Genomic DNA, 18,534 nt, shown 5'->3' on the forward strand with positions numbered 1-18,534 from the left:
TCCACGTCAAACGATGATTATGTATTAAGTTTTATGCATTTTTATGAATTGTGACTGGCCATCAGAGGTGCTTTGAGTGGCGCCTCTGCCGGTCAGTGTAAATTCAGATAAAACCTGACAGACTACGGGCGATGAGAAGTCTGTGAGAGAAGCGCCATCTTCTGGGTCTACCCTATATTACAAGGAATGGGTGGAGTTTGATTAAAACATCGACACTCCCAGGAGAAGGAGGGGGCCTCTCTGGCGGCTGGAAGTTGGAAGGCAGCTGGCTGGAACTGGAATGGAACTGGGCTGGAAGCCGGCAGGTATTCGGCTGGCTTTCAGCTTGGATGGGAACTTTTAAACCGCTACTACTGTAGATAGCAATCTGCGTTTATGCATTTATGCATTTATTTGGATTTATTGCGACAAGAATTGAGCCGTAACGTAAAATTGCCTCCACTGATTAGACAATTAGAGTGAGCAGAGAAGTCTTCAGAGCAACAATAACCATTCTGTGAACAAAGAGTTAAGATAGAGGGGAAACTCCCAGATAAACAGCCATGCAAGCAGAGCTACAATTTGGCTTCAAATCATGAAAGACACCTGCTGAGTCATAATCCCAACTGTGGTGTTCAACACAACATCACTGCAGACAGTGTTACCATGAAAAGGCTTGGCAGGGTCACAAAGGCTACTGCTGAGATACTGCGTGTAAGGGCAGAGTTAAAAGATTAAAGGAGAGGTACAGAAGATGGAGCCAGTTGAGGGTGTGAATTTTTATTTTAGTTTAATCTTTGGCAGCTTGCTATGGGAACATTGCTAAGTGATTTTAATATATGACACATTCGGTTTGGAGAGTGAGCAAAAAGAAAAGAAAGAAAAAAGAAAAAAAAATGTGACACCTTTCTTTAGACTTGTGCACACAGGAACAGGTTTGGAAATATGAGAGAAATAATCCTGTGTTTTTCCTATCGAGGTTTGGAAAGGTAAAAATAGACAATGCAAGTCCATGGAGAATGCATGTTTTTCTATTCTAGCTTATGATATCGACCATCTGTTAGCAGGTATGTAGCCTCCATTTGTGGAAACGAGCAGCTTGCTGCCATGTGATCCACTACTGGGTTTAAAAGCTTATGGCCCACAGAGAAGGAAAGAGTACACAATTCCCCACTGACCCCAGTCTGAAGCACACATCACAGGATCTGGGTAAGTCTGTTTGCTCTCACAGAGTTGAATATATCAATGCTGTTACTCCTCATAAACTCATAAACTTCTCTTTTTAAACATGTTGTTCAGACTGATGTAAATACTATTAATTTTACTTCTCTGTATGTCTAGGTGCTACATCCTAAACATGTCAGACACAGAGGATGCCACATATGAGTGAGTATTGAGAGAAGGAGCTGTGTTAACATGGATGCCACCGTAGATGGCATTAATCAACACAAAATATTTTTCGTTCTGTTTCTTCTCCTTTTAGAGGACAACGTAAGTCAGTTTGGTGAACCCATTGACAGGAGCCAGATAAGTATTGGTCGTTTATCACTGCAGCGTAGCTTACAGGCTGCAGGTTCAGGCAGCTGCATGCATGCCAACGTAAAAAAGTACAAGTGCATGTGTACTAAGGTTATGCTGCATGGATGTACGTTATAAAATGTCATGCTTGCTTTTATTTACCAGTAATTGTAAAGTTTGTTGCTCTAGCTGACCTCTGTTCTTTGCCTCTAGTTTTGGAGTGAAGGGCAAGAACTTAAATCTGTTTTAACATATAAAATCAAGTACAAATCAACTATTTGAAAACTTACTGGTGTACCTGTCACTTTGTTCCCTGCTTTATACACTCAACCCTTGCACTTAAAGAGTCTTAGTTAACACGATGCATCTGCTAAGCTACTGGCTTCACCACAGAGCTTGCTGTATTTTTGGCATGTTGGTGCCACTGCAGAGGCAGCTGCTGTCAATCTGGCTTTTCTGCAAGATTGACCTTTGTCCTCTCAGTTAGCTCACTTTGTCTGAAGCTGGTTATCATCCCAGTGGATCTGTCCTTTCATTGCAAATGATGAACTGGGTTGCCATCAAAGAGATAAAGGGTCATACCTCTATTTTTGTCCCCTTTGTAAGGCTGTCTATGTGAGATACTGTCTGTACAGCTTGGCTGATCCTGGAACTAAGCAGCACCTGTCTGAGTACAGTCGCTGTTAGTGAGCAATGTAGGTCAGCAAATGTTCTCAATAGAGGACCTTGGGGAAGGTAGCAGCCAGAGCACAATACCCACTTTCATTTTTATGCCTGTTAGAGGTCCTCCTAAACGCAGGTTGGCTTACCGTCTTTGCTGTGGAAAGAGGTCGAGTTTCCCTGTGTGACCCCAGGGATTGAGAGTCATAGTTTCCCAAACAGAGTTTCAGAGAGGATAGTCAGATAGATATGCAGCATTTAAACTGCTTTTAACAAGAAAAAATGCAAAAGTCTTTACTGGACATAACTGACATCCAAATCTTCTCTTCCATTATGTTTAACAAACATTTTCATATATGCCTGGCAGGTGACCATTACTGTAGCCTCCATTTCTAATAAGTCTTCCTTCAACAGAGGAGTCAATATAACACACTTAACACTAAGGTAAACCAGAAGGCTACAGGTTACCACAGTGGAGAATATTTAAATATCCCAACATTATAAGACATAATATTTAGAGGATACACCACAAATTCAACATTTTCTTTGCTCAAAAATATATTTGTTTTGAAAGGCGCTGTCAGAAATATTCTCAAATAGGAGAAATGCTGAGTTACATGCACACCTGCAAGACTGTGACATTGATTGCTTGCTAACTTCATGCTTGCTTTGCACAGAGGAGGATGAGGAGGTGACTGAGGTTGTAGAGGAGGAGGAAGAGGAGGGTGAAGGTAGTACTGCTCAAACTAATATATATGCATGTTAGCTATAAACAGATGTGTTGGAATGGTCACTGTATATATGTGCTTGTATTGTAAGAGACATAAACACTGATGTGAGCTTAGAAAATTTAAGTGAGCTACAAAAAACAGTTTTTATCACCTTGAAGAGCATTTTACATAGTAAATAGTTTAAACAGATGAATTTGAATTTATTCACATATTTGCAATTTAAAGATTAGCTGCAACAGATTAAAATAAGTTTGTGTTGTCCTAATATTCTGGCTCAAAATTTTGTAACTTTCATATATCTCAGTCTTTGTAAATGATTGCTTTATATCAGGTCATTATGTCTTTGTTACTGATGGCAGACTTGGGTGGAGACAACTAATGAATTATCTGTGAAGATAATCTAAAGCTGTCTTGTCTGCTGGGAAAAACAAACCTGTAGACTCCTGAGTGACTCTCACGTCCATCATTGTCAGATTTAACACGCGTAATGCTACTGACAACATGTCAGCACTCTTTTACCGACAGTCTGCTCTTAGTTTAAATGCTGGAGATAACAGGGAAGGATTATTTTTCAGCCATAAGTGAAACTTGATTTTTGTGTGAATTCTTGGCTTTTTGTCCATCTGATATTTCAGCAGATGCAGCAGAGGAAAATGAGGGAGGTATGAACGACTTATTACAAATAACAGATGCTAAGTGGGGTTTTTTATACTTAAAAGTCCACATTTTTATATATATATATTAATAATAAAAAATGTTGATTTGATTTTTCTTTCTGCCAACATAAAGAGGAGTCAAAGCCAAAGATGAAGTAAGAAAAACTTTTGAACATTTTTCCAGAGCACAAACACAGTTCACCTTGATTTAAAGTGTCCCAATGTTTTTTTTTTTTTGTTTTGTTTGTTTGTTGTTTTTTTTTTCTTCATTTTTTCCTCTTCTCCCTCAGGCCTGGTTTCGTGCCTGGCTTGGCACCTCCCAAGATCCCAGATGGAGAAAAAGTGGATTTTGATGTGAGTTCATTTCAGGACTGATCAAATCACCAGCTTCAAGCTGTTTTTAGAGTTTTGACACATTTTTTATCTCACATTTCTTACTATAACTTCAGGACATTCACAGGAAGCGTATGGAAAAGGACCTGAATGAGCTCCAGACTCTGATTGAAGCTCATTTTGAAAAGCGTAAAAAGGAGGAAGAAGAGCTTGTCAGTCTCACAGATCGCATTGTATGTTCATATTTCACTCCTTCTCTGCACATAGAACATGCAAAGTTTCCAATATATACAAAAAGTGTAGCCACTGAATCACATTTTGAGATTAAAAGAATTAGTTTGGGTCTGAAATTTCCCATTTTTGTTTTTATCAGGAGAAGCGCAGGTCGGAGAGAGCCGAGCAGATGAAGATCAGAGCGGAGAGAGAAAGAGAAAGGCAGAACAAATTAGCCGTAAGTGGAAGCAAGAAGATTTTCTAGGCTTCACTGTTTGTATGGAAGGTGTGAGCCATAGAATTTAGAAAGTTATAACAAATTATTTGATTATCCTGCATATGAATTATACTTCAAGGCAATTTTGAAAGAAAACAAGACATATTACTGAGCAGAAGTGATGTGTGTTTTTCTTTGTTTTTTTTTTTTGTTTTTTTTACCTTTTAGGAAGAGAAAGCAAGAAAAGAAGAAGAAGAAGCCAAGAAAAAAGCTGATGATGATGCAAGGAAGAAGATGATCCTGTCTAACCTGAGTTTCACTGGATACAAGGTATTGATTCTGTTAACTGCTGAAATAAATCATACAGGCACACAACCTGCTGTATATGTTTCACTAAATATACTCTACTGCTTCCCAGCAGACACAGCCGGGAACAAAAAAACAAACAGAAAGAGAAAAGAAGAGGAAGATCCTAAATGATCGGCGCAAGGAGCTAAACATTGATCACTTGAAAGAAGAAAAACTCCGGTAGAAAATCACAATATGAGGCCAAAACTAAATATTATGTCTACATGTCAAAATCATCTCCCTTTTTTTGATCCATTCAAAATATCTTTCACTCAAATAAATAACATAAAAGTCTAACCATTTACCCTAATATGTTCTGCAGGGAAAAAGCAAAGGAATTGTGGGACTGGATGCGTCAGCTAGAGGCAGAGAAGTTTGAACTTCAATATAAATACACAAAGCAGAAATATGAGGTAGATGTGTTGAAATGTTTGCGGTCCTGTAATGTATCTAAATTGACAGGTCACAGGATGCAGGTCAAAACATATAAACTTTTACAAGAACACAGATGACAGCTCGTATGAAGACTTTGTAAAATACAGGATAACCACATTCTCAGTTTCTCAAAGTGGCACTTAAAAAATCATTAATTTTATGTGCTGCACATTGTTGTAGGGTTGTCTTGCATGTGCTCCATGCATGAATCTCTTCACAATATGCTTTTGACAAAAGGATCCATAACATCTTCAAGCTCTCTTTGGAATGAACCAATGTATATATATAATGTATAACTGCAGGCTGCCTTTAGTCCTAGCAGCCCCAAATTTATACCTAAATAAAACTTTTCTTTTAATCAAAGCCCATCTCATCAACAACGCCCTTTATGAACAATTTTGGTTTGGATTCGGTACTCACCATAACACTGAAACAGCCCTCCTTAAAGTCACCAATGACCTTCTCCTCTGAACTTAACTCCAGTAAATCTGACATTCTCATCATTTGTTCTTATGCCCTCACCTCTACAGTCAAAGATTTCTATCTCTTATTTGTAAAATCCACTCTGCCCCCCCTCACCCTACTGCTGGGTCCCCTGCATTATCTTTGATATTAAACTCACATTCACCCAACACATAAGACCGGACACTCAAACAGAGTTCCATCATTTTAGAAACATCACCCATCATTTCCCCTCTCTCTCTTTACCTGTAGCTGAAACCCTCATTCCCGACTTCATAACATCCCACTACTGCAATAGCATCATTTATGCCACTACCACCAACCTCCTCAAAAGACTTCAGTTCATTCAACACTCTTCACCCACACCCGTTCCTGAGACCACAACTTCTCTGTCCTCCAAAACCTTCACTGGCTCCTTATTCCATACTGCATCAAATACAAAATGCTCCTGCTTACCCATAAAGCACTCTATAACCCTCTCTCACCTAAAGGACATGCTCCACCCCTACACTCCTTCCTGTACCCTTTGGCTCACTAATGCCAACATCCTGATTGTACCTAGGACCACATACCAAACCTTGGGGTTATAGGGGCCTTTTCTATCTAACTCTCTCCCACAATACATCTGAGACACCACAGGCCCTGCCACTTTCAAATCTAGACTAGGTGTAGACATAATTTTTTTTAACCAGTCAGAAACTTTAATCAAGGCTGCAGTCAGTTTCTCTGCAGCTTGTTGTTTGTTTTTATAAAATACATGGCAAAATAAGAGATTATGTTTTAACAGTATATATGCCAATGAGGTTTTTAACCCTTCTTTGCCCAGGTAACCGTGCTGAGAAACCGGGTCAGTGATCACCAGAAAATGTGAGTCCATTCTTTCATTTCTTTTCATGGTGTACATTTTAAGACAGGCTTCACAAAACCAGGAAGTTAAATTGCATACATTTTACAGAGCACAATTTTTTATAAAGATAAGCAGATGTACAAACAAAGTAAACGAGAACAAGCAGAAAGCAACATTGAAAATAAATCTTTGCCAACGTTCAAATAAAGTTCCATTTTTTTAAAGGGTATCAATAACATACAATATGTTTGTTCCAGCTGTCTGACAGCTGAGCTACAATTTACAGAATAAACCCAGCCAACCAGATCTAAAAGACACTAAATGAGCATTGCAGAGGTGCTTTGACAAAGAGCAGGTGTGGGGGAACTCACATGCATTTGCATAAATACTATGTGATATAATCTGTTTACAATAAGACAATGTGGATGTAAAAGAACACATAGAAGTACGTTGGGCTCTGACCTTTACCCAGGTTTTGATAGACCAGCTACCAGTAACTTCGGTATTTGAAGCCTTTGGTCCCAATCTGAGGAACAAGCACGTGTAAGGAGTCAAGATAATCTATCAAAAACATTTGGATTTTCCCTAAAATTTGCTTTTACCTATCAAAATAATTTTATAAATAAGTAATAAAAAATATTCAACTCAAATTCAGATACAAAATCTAATGATTTTGTAGGGAAAGTGGAAATTCATTTTCATACATCTCATTCATTTGCACCATGTTAGAAGGTTACAAGTGGTCTGCTTTGTTGTAAGGAATCAGAAGCAAAAAAGGATTTCATCTTAGGAGGATGTAGAACTTGATTTCATGATACTTTCTTTAGTAGTAGTAATATTTTCATGTTCATTTAATAGAACATTTTCCCCCTGAACAAACATGCTTTTTAACTGTAGTTAAGAAGCATGTTTGTTTGTTTTATAGCAAATATATTTGATATAAAAGGTCATTGGCAATAAACCCATTATCAGGACTACAATTTCCTTTCAGGTACAGGAATTTTCCGAAAATAATTTAAATATCAAATGCACTGGTAGAGAGTGGTTTATTTGCATCAGCACTATTACATTTCCAGACTTCAAACATTTTAAGGAAACACAGGTCAGATCTCTCAAACAGGTTCTGCCTCCCCAACAGATGAGCACCCAACAATGAGTTTTTAAGGAGTTGTAATTTTACCTTTTTGACATGTTTTGACTGAAACTTCAGTCTGCTTCTGAAAGCGTCATCCGACGTGTGTCTTTATCAGGCTGAAGTTTCAGTCAAAACATCTCAGAAAGGTAAAATTACAGCTCTTTAAAAACTCTTCGATCAAAAAGAATTCTTACAGCTACAATTGAGATAGACTAAATTAACCTATTCACGCTAGATGAGCATCAAGTTTGTATTTCATATGCTGGATGATACCACAAATTTCTGCTGACTTGAACTTTATTCTCAGATCAAAGAGCAGCAGAAGCAAGCGAGGCCTGAGGAAGTAACACCTGACATCAGCTGGAGAGACGCTGGAAACATTAGGCATCCACAGAATATTGGGAAGAATAAAAACTGCATGATCATGTTTTCTGACAACTTGAACTTGAAAAAACTAAATTAGAATACTGGAAATAGCACGAAAATCACTCTTAAAAATGTTATTGTAAAAATCACGTGCATGCTGAGTTAATTTGCAGAGGTGTAGCAGTAGACAGTTTCCATCAGTAGACTGATCAGGCAATGTGTTGCAACTTATTAAGAGCTTGTAAGATGGTGAAGTACAAACAAACGTGAGGCTACTCTTTTACCTCTTGTAAGAATGGTTTTGTGACTGCAATGAACATTAAAGACAAAAAAAAGCAGGAAATAGTTATTTTTATGCATGTGATTCCTTTACTTAGTGAATTTACGTATTAATCTCCACTCCAATAAAAGGATAAAAGGTTTAAATAAGGTGTATGGCTCGTGTTTACAGCAGGGTTCTCAATGTCTGGTCCTCAAGGGCCACTGCCCTGCAGGTTATAGACGTTTTCCTGATACAACAAACCGAACTTAAATTCGTGGGCCATTGTGCAGAACTTGACAACAAGCTGTTGAATCCATTTCACTTAAATCAGGTGGGTTGGGGCAGGGAAGTATTTCAAACCTGCAGACGTCGGCAGACGTTTGACTAAAATCTCATTTTGTTTGTGTTTTTTTTTTTTACATCAAATCACCAGATAGGCTTATGTTATCCTGCAGTATTACTTGTTTTCATTAACCGATTAAATATGAGCACATAATAGCTCATCAGTTTAAATTTAAATGATTATGATGAGCTTTATCAGCCTTATCAATCTTAATATCAACTCTGACCACATCTGTGCGACTGTTGGGTCGATTATGTGGCTCACACTGTTCAGATCTCATGAGATATTACACAATAAGCATGTTGCTGATTTCCCAGATTTTCCAGGTTAATGGAGGTGAAAAGATGTGGAATGTTAGAGAAATATTTGAGTTCAACCACTGAGTGTGATAAAAGACTAATAATTAACTCAAATACTATGTTAAAGTGAAGTTTTTGACCCTTCAACACAGTGGTTATCATGATTTGATAGAAACATTTTCTGAGACCTTTTGCACCACCATATGGTAAAAACTTTGCTCAAAGACCTTATTTTACACAATCGGACTCTTGTTTTCGTCACCACGGTGGATACCTTTTGCACTGCATTAAGTCTGACATTTCACAAAGGAATAAGCCATAAATATATGCCAATTATTTTTTTTTTTTTGTTTATTTATTTATATATTTAAATTTTGTTTATGGGCCAAGAAAAAGACTTCTGCCCATTACTTCTTGGGTCTGGCCTTAAAGGGCTAAAACTCATATAGTAGAGTTTATCCAACTTTATTACCACAATTTATGACAACAAAAACAAACCACTTCAAGACTGCACACAATCAGAAACATGGAAATACCACCAATAAGATTTAACTACAGCATGTTAAACACATTACAGTTTACAACCATTTTATCTCAAGAAAATATTATGTTATGCTCCTTTTATACATTTATATGCCTTCTTACAGTGTTGTTACATAATAATAAAGCATACTTTTTTTCATCGCTGTTATGCAGCTATGTAAAGAAGAAAGCCAGATTTACCAATGAAATTGACACTATAGCACATTTAATAGTGTTAAAAAAACAAACAAAAAAAGACACACTTCTGATTTTTTGTGTCAGCTCTTAGCCTTCTCTTTTTTTCTACAATGTAAACATAACGTTGGTGTGTACACAGATTAATAAAAAGTTTAGAGCTCATAGTTAAATATCTGAAAAATGAAATGAAAGAGGATGCTGCTCAGCCTCGGTGTGTTTGTGTGTCCTGTGGATGTGCAGAAGCCACACAGGCGAGTTACTTCAGTAAATGACTGTCAGAGCCGCGTTTAATCAACAACCTGGAAAGACCTGTGTGCCGCCATGGTGGTGTCATTCACAAATGAGGACTTGCTCATCCCTTGCTGCAAAACAAAAAATGAAATTTATATCAATTTATGCCTTTTGTCAATACTAAACACAAAATTTGGCAAATAGGAAAATTCACAAATTAACCCATGTTTTGCTAGCTGCTGGGGGTAAATTGTAAATATATTTTGAGTTGGAGTTAATATGTGTTTATATCCTCGAAACTGCAACAGTGCAGTGTTGTACATGAGCAAAGTCCAGTTTGTGAATAATCAAACCTGACCTGTTAGATTCCTCAGCTTTATCACTTTCTCTTACTCTCACTTCCCTAAGAATGCGGTCTAATCTTTCAACAACTCGTCATGATTCCTTGCTAATGCTGACAGAGGCGAGGACTTCTGTGTCTGAGGTGAGATGAACAAAGAGGACACACCCAAATCCTGACAGGTGTGGGCATGGTTAATCTCTGACTCACCTTTTTCAGATAGCTTTGCAAATCTTTATCAGACCAGATTTTGTACAGAAGAACAGCAGCAGATTTGCTGGATCTGGGGAAATATCTAAAAAAAATAGAAAGGAAAATATTTTTAAAATGGAAAAAAGAAAATAGTGTGTACTTCTGGAAAGCTAAGATTCATGCAAAATACAGCATTATGCTGTAGGTGTATTTTCACCGTACATGTTTTGGCTGAGGTCATTGAGTGATTTTATCACATTGTTGTTTAAAAACTGCTTGCTCATCTCAGGCTCCTTCAAAATCAGGCAGCTGACCGTCTGGCAGGCCATCGCAAGGGTGTCATCCGACTCATTACCTCCCATAGTGCCTTCACTGAGGAGGCCCAGCAGCTCTGGCAGGGCTTTACGACCTGCAGTGACAAGTCAAAGAACACACTGACTGTTTAACATGAGCAAACACTTGTAAAAAAAATAGCAGATTGTGATTCAGGATATTGGTTTTTAAGGCAACGGCTAAGAAACATGTAGATTTCAATTTCGATCCATATTACTGAACATATTTTCTTTTTTATGTTCAAAGCTAGCAGGCAGCACATGCAATGATTATGTCTTTGCAGCGGTTCTTACCGATGGCACTGTGCAAGTTTGGGTTCTTCGTCAAGTTTCCTACCAAAGCCACTGTGTTCCTCTGCAGGTTGATTCTGTTTGACTTTAAAAGAGGGGTAATAACCTGCAGGCCATTCAGCTTTTGCACAATAATCTGACTCATTACACTGGAGACCTAAAAGAAAAAAAAAACACACACACACACACAAAACAAGATCATCTCCTAAAGTCAGAATAAACTTTCATTTTTGTTTTTTTTTAAGTGATTTTGTTTAATAATGCAGTGTAGAATGCAGTGTGGTTTTGTCATTGTGCTGTTATACATTAAAGTTCCCTACATATGAAGAAAGAGGTAAAATTGAAGCCAAATATGGAAAGAAACTTCATTTTAAGAATTAGAAGAAGCTTTCTGAGCTGTAAAAGCAGGAACCTTGTATGTATGATGTGTCTATCTCATACCAAGACTTCACTCCACCAAGATGCAGAAATATCAGAAAAACTGAAACTATGTACAGAAAAACTGTAAACTGTGGCATGCACCATAGTAAACAGTTACAATAATTCTTTAGTATATCAGCTCAACTCAATGTGCGTTGCTCTTTACAGCTATGCTTTGATTCTGCAGGCATCATTATTACATCTCCATCAAACGTGATAGCTTGAGATGCCTGTCACACAGCAAAAATGAGATCTTTAGATTTGATTAGTTTTCCACTACACCTCATCTGATCTGGAGTGATCTTGGTACCATGACAAAACAGGAAGTTTTCTGGATTTTGATAATCTATACATTTCTTTTCTTTGCAAAGTATTTAAAACTGTGTTTTTGCACACTGGTAATAATATAAAAACATGCTTACAATGCCTTCGTGTGCAGTGAGATTCTGCAGAGCTCCACAGCAGGCTTCCTGTGTTTCTTCTCGCTGGCTTGAGCCAAGCAAAGACAGGTAACTCTGAAGTGTTTTGGAGTGGATCAACCAGCCGGCACCACTAGGCCGTGGATCCTCAATGATAGGGAAGTCAAAGTGATGCTGGATGAAAAAAAAGGAACAGATCATTGAAGTCTTTTTTAATGCATGTTGTCATTGATTATTTGTTAAAATAATTTACTTTTATTCTAATTAAAATATTTTTATACTTGTGTCTGTAGAATAGCCGCAGCACTGCATTTCACACAATACACTGTATTTCAACAAAGCTTTTCAGTCATTTAGTATAGCTTTTTTCTAATGCTAATTCAACATGCTGCAAACTGTTGCCCTCTGCATGTTCTTCATTCTATAACTGGGTGTGTCTGTTTAATGCTCAGTATCTTGGTGGCAATGATTCAACTGAAAGTAAGAGATTACAATTCTCACCAACTTCAGTGACTCAAAGCACAAAGCTTAGCACAGCCACTACAAGCCACTCAAATGCCAGAAGAATTAGAATAATGTGTAGAAATGTTTGTGTTTAGATAAACTGTAACATCCTGTTTTATGTGTAAAATCCGAAGCTAGGCCTGGTTTGGCAAACTTGTCTCTCACCTCATGTTCTGTGGATTTGCTCTGAGAGCTGAAGCAGCCCACAGGGCTGCTGTTGCTCTGACTGTGGCTCCTGTTGACAGTTTTGGCCAAAGCTGTGATCCTGCTGAACAGAGCCGGCGCCTCTGCCTCCAGCTGGAATGTCAGATTGTGCAGGATGCACACACAGTTTTCTACAGACTGCATCAACAAGTAGAACGCAAACAAATAAAAAAAGATCATACATATGTGTCAGAGGTTAATAAAATCCACTGCAAAAACTGCAGTTGTGTAACTTATAATGCTTTTGTTGGGTTTGACCTATAGAAGAAATGATACCTCATCATCGGGTTTTCCTGCATCCACACAGTCTTTAACATAAGTAACTAAAGAGTCGACCAAACCTCGACATTTCCTCATCGTCTGTCTGCTGCTTTGTTTTGCACTGCTTAGGTTTCTGTTGAAATCCAAATTCAAGATAGCAGTAAATGTTAAATATGTGGTACAATAATTGCAATGATATATGATGATACTTGCAAATAGATGCAGTCAAGTCAAAGTTAAAGATGATATAATAGTGAAAATATAAATACAAGTTGCCAATATTTGACTAAACATTTTACAGTCAATATATCAAGTTTCTGTAGTTTGAACCGCATGAAAAACCCTCACTGCCAAAGTTTTAGACGTAATTTAAAATAAATGTTCGACATCTTTTACTCAGTGCAAAATAGTGTTTATTTTGTACCGTCATGGAAAATTTGATAAAACAGCTGAACAACTGCAGCTCTTGGAAAATTCAAATTTTTTACATCACTTTATGCTTGTTGATGAAGTAGATAAGATAATTGTTATCGCGCCCCTATCCTCTGTCACAATGCTTTACATTCATAGTTAAAGCATGAGAGCTCCGTGAGCTTTAGACCTCTCAATTAACCCTTTAGAAGGGGAGGTACTGATTAAAAAGTTTCTACCTTGTATCAAAGTTTATAATGGATTCAATTTTTAGATAAAGGATTTTGGCTCAAGTCATACACATATGAAAACAAATATTTTGAAAAGGATTGACTGAACATTAAAGCGTATTTAGAATAGTACAGGGCAATTTAAGCTGTACCCTCTAAGATTAGCACAAACCTACAGTAAATTAAGTTTGATGTAGCTAAGGAACTGCAAACATAAAGTACAAATGTCCTGAGGCGAGGATAATTAACTGAAATATACTATTACATGTGTTTGCTCAAAATGGGTAAAACTGATCCACTTAAAAAGAAGAAAACAAAAAGAGTAAAAAGGGGGGGAAAAAAAGCCTGCAAGTACTTTCACTTCATTAAACTGAAGTACTGAATAATTATTCCTAGTGCCAGTTTAAACAGCTACATAATCCACTCTGCTCGCTAAATCAGTTGCAGATACTTTAGAAGAGACAGAGTGAAACCATGAGCTGTGAGGCAACTTCTGTTACTCAGGGCTGCTCTGATTGGATGATATTAAACCCTCCCTAACGTTCATTCACTTGTCGACTAATGCTGACCTTTCAACCATGTTGTAAACCAATGCAGCCGGTCCCTTCCTGACATTTCTTTTCTAAAGGTATAGCTATCATTCTCTTCTAACAGAAATAAATATACGACAGGCAAAGCCACTTTATGCATATTCTGTGAATCCAGAATAACTTCAATCCAGATTTGAGCAGAGATTGCAAATCTGCTGAGAACTGATCTCATGCTCAGGTGGGTGTTTTTGCTTACCGAAGACATCCTGTTGTGTGGAAGAAAACCTCAGAGTCTTTGCTTATACTGTTGGTCTGGTTAGAATCTGTAGTATAAGGCACGACCACACGCTCAACCAAGACAGGCAGAGCGATCTTCAGCAGGTCCGGCCTCAGGTCATCTGCAGAGGACAAATTCCACAAAAGACCTGGAGAAAGACATGGAAACAGGAGCTGCTTGATCATTATGTCAGTTACATAATCATTCATTGTCTGTAAGGATGTTTCTAAAACAGTGGTTAACATTGTTGATACATCAGTTTTAAACTTTATTAATTTCTAATCAACATTAAGCCAACTCATTGACACCGACATTTGTGCTCCAAAAACCAGTATTACTTTGCAGAGTTCAACAGAATTATGCAACAATCCACACAACTGGCTATCTGTCCGACCTGTTAGTTAGTGGATTTGTTAGTGTGTGCATGTATCTGTATAAATGGTAACACATGCCTGTTAGCTGTTTGTGCAGCTCTACAGAATCTGAATCTCTGAGCTGAGCCACAGCCTCTGTGATGCCGCCACAGTGATGTATCTCCTCTTTGTTACTGTCACTCTTAAAGGACAAGTTACGCAGGGCGGCTGTGGCTGTGTGGCTGACTTGTGAACTGGAACTTCGCAGCAGACCCACCAGAGGAGGGATGCCATTTAGCTTTAAGACCTGAGAGACAAAAAGGGACTCAGTATTAGCACAGTGACTGAACACAATAATTTTGAAAACGGAGATGTAGTTTCAAGATTTCAAATTTCAAGATGTGCACATATACTGAAACAAAGGGGAATATGAAAAAAAAATCAGTTGAGTTTTGACTTATTTGTGGCAGGAAAACATAATAAATATGTTTCTCCATCTTTGTGTTTTCTCAGATAGTCCAGTCTGTCCAAAGTAAGGAGGCTAATAAGAAGTCCAGCATGGTTATGAGATAAAACAGTGACATAACAAGAACGAGATAAGCCACCTCTTCTTTAGCTTTGTCTTGAATGAACGTGTTGTGCTGAATGTAGGAAGCGCCGCAGTGCTGATACTTCTCATCCTCACTGAAAAGAAACTCCACGGCCTCCTTCAGAGTGATATCAGCAACTCCACTGTGTCCATTTACCCTGCAAGAAAACAACTGCTGTTTAAAATTTATCTTAGAAAAACCCTTAAAAAGTATGAGAAGTGAAGAGATCAAGACAGGTTAATTATTTTCTTCCTCACCCAGAACTTCCTTTGGTCTTGGACTTGACCTCAGTGATGGAAGGCTTTGACTGTGTTTTCTTCATGTCGGTTTGACTGCACATGAACTGTTTTTTTGTTTTGACATGACCATTTGCAGCATACAGAGGCTGAGGTTGTGAGCCAGTTAAAAACTGGCTTGTGCTCCGTTGTGTCATGTAGGTGCCCTTACTGGAGAGGATTCTCTGCCGTGGGACAGATTGCTTTGGCACAGAGCGGCGCCAAGCCAGATCAGGCTCGCTGCGACTGGTGTTGATTTGACCCACTACCACAGAGCCAAGAGGGGCATAGCTCCTCTCATGGAAATAGGCAGAAGTTGCTGTAGTTCCTTTTACTGTGGATCCTTTGGAGTTGTCAACTATTTGTCGGTTTATGTTTTTTTCCAGGCCGAGCTGCAGAGCCAAGGCAAACATGTTTGTTATGAGGGATGATGCAGTCTCGTAAGGACTTATGAAACAATGAAACTCACACAGAATTAAATTGTGAAAGAATATTTTGGTGTACAACCCTGTGGTGCAATAGCTGGCAGCTTCTAAGGTAAAGGCTGTTAAACGGTTCAGTATGTGAGGAGAGGAAGAATCTAAGATGATCCGTGAACAGGCTTTTAAGATAAAAATGGGACAGAAGTAAGCTGGAGGGAAAACAAAGTCTGAAGGGAGGAAAAGCAGAGTACATTAAGTAGTTCTGCCGAAAACAAGTTTTGATCAAGATCTGAATGAATGTCGTAAATTAATCCCTTTAAAGATAAGCAATGCATCAAATGAGCCTCGGGTAAAATTTCAAGGAAAACTGAACACATATTTTTTTTTTTTTTTTTTTCTGTTAAGAGATTAATGAACAAAACATATCACGTGAAGCACATAATCTATTTTTTTGCCTTACGGCTGCAACAGAGAAGAATCAGGCAGCAATGAAACACTATTTATTTTGTTTTCGAGTGAGTTAAGTCCTCAGCATTGTCCTCAGAAAAGGTCCAAAAGAAAGATTTGTATGGTTAGAGTATGAAGTACAAATTTCTCAATGTAACTGACCACTAAGAAAATTTGACAAAACTTCCAAAAAATGCATCGATTAGTCAGATTATTTTATTTGTATGTATTTTTTATTACTGCATTTTAAGTTGCTTTGACTAAAAGGAGGATTTAGCTTTAGATCTGAGAAATAGCTGGTCAGAGTAAAATATCTGAAAATATTCTATTAATCCATTTTTCAATAAAAACGATAATTGTTGCTACTTTCTATTGTAAATAATTGTAAGGAATTACAGTCATAAATATTTGTAAGTAATTATCTGGAAACATAATACATTATAAATTCTGGTATGTGAAGGCTTTTAAATTTTGTTTTTATTATGTAAAGCACTTTGTGTTGCTTTGTGCATGAAAAGTGCTCTATAAATCCGTTAATAGGATTTTTAATAAGAAGTTTGTGTTTGTGTGTGTGCGTGTGTGTGTGTGTGTGTGTGTGTGTTTTAAATGAAAATGCTGAATTCCACCATCAGGATCTTATCTGTAAAATACTGTGGTGGTAGTATCATGGTTTGGAGTGGTTGTGATACATTTGGGCCTTGAAAGCTTCTTGTTATATATAAAAACAAATTTTTGTATGAATAGTAAAAAAAAAAAAAACAATATTAATAATAATAATAAAGATGAATGTCAGGAAAACTGTAATCTGAATCTCAAGTGAAGTTGCTCTACAAAAAAAGAATATAAGTTCACACATTTTCAAGCATCACAGTATTCATAATTAAAAAAATAATACACATGTTCTTGTATAAATACTAAGAAACCTGACGCTGATTCAAAGACCAACATTAGTTTGATAAAAACAATCTGGTTTTTGTCACATAGAAAATGATATGATTAATACTAGTTGTTTATATAAACATGTTAATATGTGAGATTGCAAAGACAGTAAAATATATTTAAATGACTCACATTTGTAGAGAAGCCATTACCGAAGAAGAAACTCCCATTAGATGTACATGAGTGTGTTTTTTTGCCATCAGTGAAAACAGAGTCCTGTGAAGGGCCTGGGGAGAAATGTTAGGATTAACAGCTTTTATCTTATGGGAAGAACACACCTCATGTACAACCAGTGATTAATTGCCTTTGCAGACAGAAAACCAGGAAACTTGTTCTGTAACCTCACAGCATGTTTGATGTGTCATTTGTGCCATAAGTTATTATGGTCCATAAATAAGTCTACCCTTAAAGTTATCAGCACCTCAGGCTGGGAGCAGAACACAAAGGTTTACTGTGACAGAATGAAATGATCTGATTCATACTTGGATTTAACACCTGCAAAGACACATCAGCTTCAACCCTGATTGTAAAGAAATCTGACTTCTGAAAATGGCAGCTGTTGGTATAAAATAATTTACAACCATAAGTCAGATCATTTTTAATAGTTAACGGAGAGTTTTTAAGATGAACTGTTCTGACACCAGTCAGGATTGTAAGGGTCATGAAGACCACATCACTGTTTAAAACCACGCTTAGATTTACTTATTCATTTTAAAATTTTATACATTCAGAAAAGGCTTCGCTGCTCTTCCTGTTGTGTTTATTCCCCAAAGAAAACGTCCTGGTGAATGATTAAGAAATGATTAACCTAATGTTTGTTTTTCAGTATGGAAAATGTAAATTACTATGTAAATTAATGGTAACCCTTATCTCTCAAAGCTCCCTCCATACTATCAGGAATTCAAATACTGAACTCTGAAACAAGGTGAAACTTTAAAGCTGGTTTTAATCTTAAATTTGTCAGTCTGATTGCGCCCTGCTCGAACAGATCGGCCCGTGGGGCTGTATAGTCTTGGCTGGCCTTACTAGTCGGAGATAAAGAGGTGGATCCGCTCCTGGTGCTGAACTGCCGCGACTTAGTCCTCCTGATAGTTTGCACTTGCTCCAGGACGCGCTGCTGTCCTGATCGATACTGGTTAACGGAGGGCAGAGCAAGCGACGTGTCGTCCACATTCCCGATGGAAATGACCGATTTTAATGGATCCACGCTCGTCATTTTGTGTGCGTCCACAATGCGCAACGTTCTCCAAAGAGGGAAGCTGAGAAGAGTCTGGACTTAGTGAATACAAAGCGCACCTTGCCCTGCCCTGCGCAACTAGACCGCGCCCATTCAGGCTCAATA

General features: G+C 37.8%; 2 protein-coding genes across 4 annotated transcripts; one reads left to right on the forward strand and one right to left on the reverse strand.

Moving 5' to 3' along the window:
- Positions 1–1,017: 1,017 nt before the first annotated feature.
- Positions 1,018–8,320, forward strand: tnnt2b (troponin T type 2b (cardiac)). 3 transcript variants are annotated; one of them, XM_041980046.1, is made up of 13 exons: positions 1,018–1,188; positions 1,321–1,365; positions 1,463–1,470; positions 3,524–3,550; positions 3,678–3,699; positions 3,835–3,898; positions 3,994–4,110; positions 4,251–4,328; positions 4,536–4,637; positions 4,729–4,835; positions 4,978–5,068; positions 6,379–6,419; positions 7,842–8,320. In XM_041980046.1, the coding sequence occupies exons 2-13, from the start codon at positions 1,337–1,339 to the stop codon at positions 7,879–7,881; spliced, it is 726 nt and encodes a 241-aa protein (XP_041835980.1). In that variant the 5' UTR covers positions 1,018–1,188; positions 1,321–1,336; the 3' UTR covers positions 7,882–8,320. The 3 variants fall into 3 exon arrangements, with proteins under 3 accessions (XP_041835980.1, XP_041835981.1, XP_041835979.1); XM_041980047.1 differs by having other exon boundaries at positions 1,022–1,188; positions 3,527–3,550; positions 4,726–4,835; XM_041980045.1 differs by having other exon boundaries at positions 1,026–1,188; positions 4,726–4,835.
- A 933-nt stretch (positions 8,321–9,253) lies between these two features.
- Positions 9,254–18,534, reverse strand: pkp1b (plakophilin 1b). The gene is made up of 13 exons (XM_041980044.1): positions 18,219–18,534; positions 17,325–17,419; positions 15,367–15,776; positions 15,125–15,266; positions 14,619–14,826; positions 14,146–14,314; positions 12,734–12,851; positions 12,419–12,595; positions 11,753–11,923; positions 10,914–11,067; positions 10,510–10,696; positions 10,306–10,390; positions 9,254–9,886 (listed from the first exon to the last, which is right to left on the reverse strand). The coding sequence occupies exons 1-13, from the start codon at positions 18,406–18,408 to the stop codon at positions 9,812–9,814; spliced, it is 2,181 nt and encodes a 726-aa protein (XP_041835978.1). The 5' UTR covers positions 18,409–18,534; the 3' UTR covers positions 9,254–9,811.

This window comes from Melanotaenia boesemani, chromosome 3 (genome assembly GCF_017639745.1).
Source record: "Melanotaenia boesemani isolate fMelBoe1 chromosome 3, fMelBoe1.pri, whole genome shotgun sequence".
NCBI classification, from domain to species: Eukaryota; Metazoa; Chordata; class Actinopteri; order Atheriniformes; family Melanotaeniidae; genus Melanotaenia; species Melanotaenia boesemani.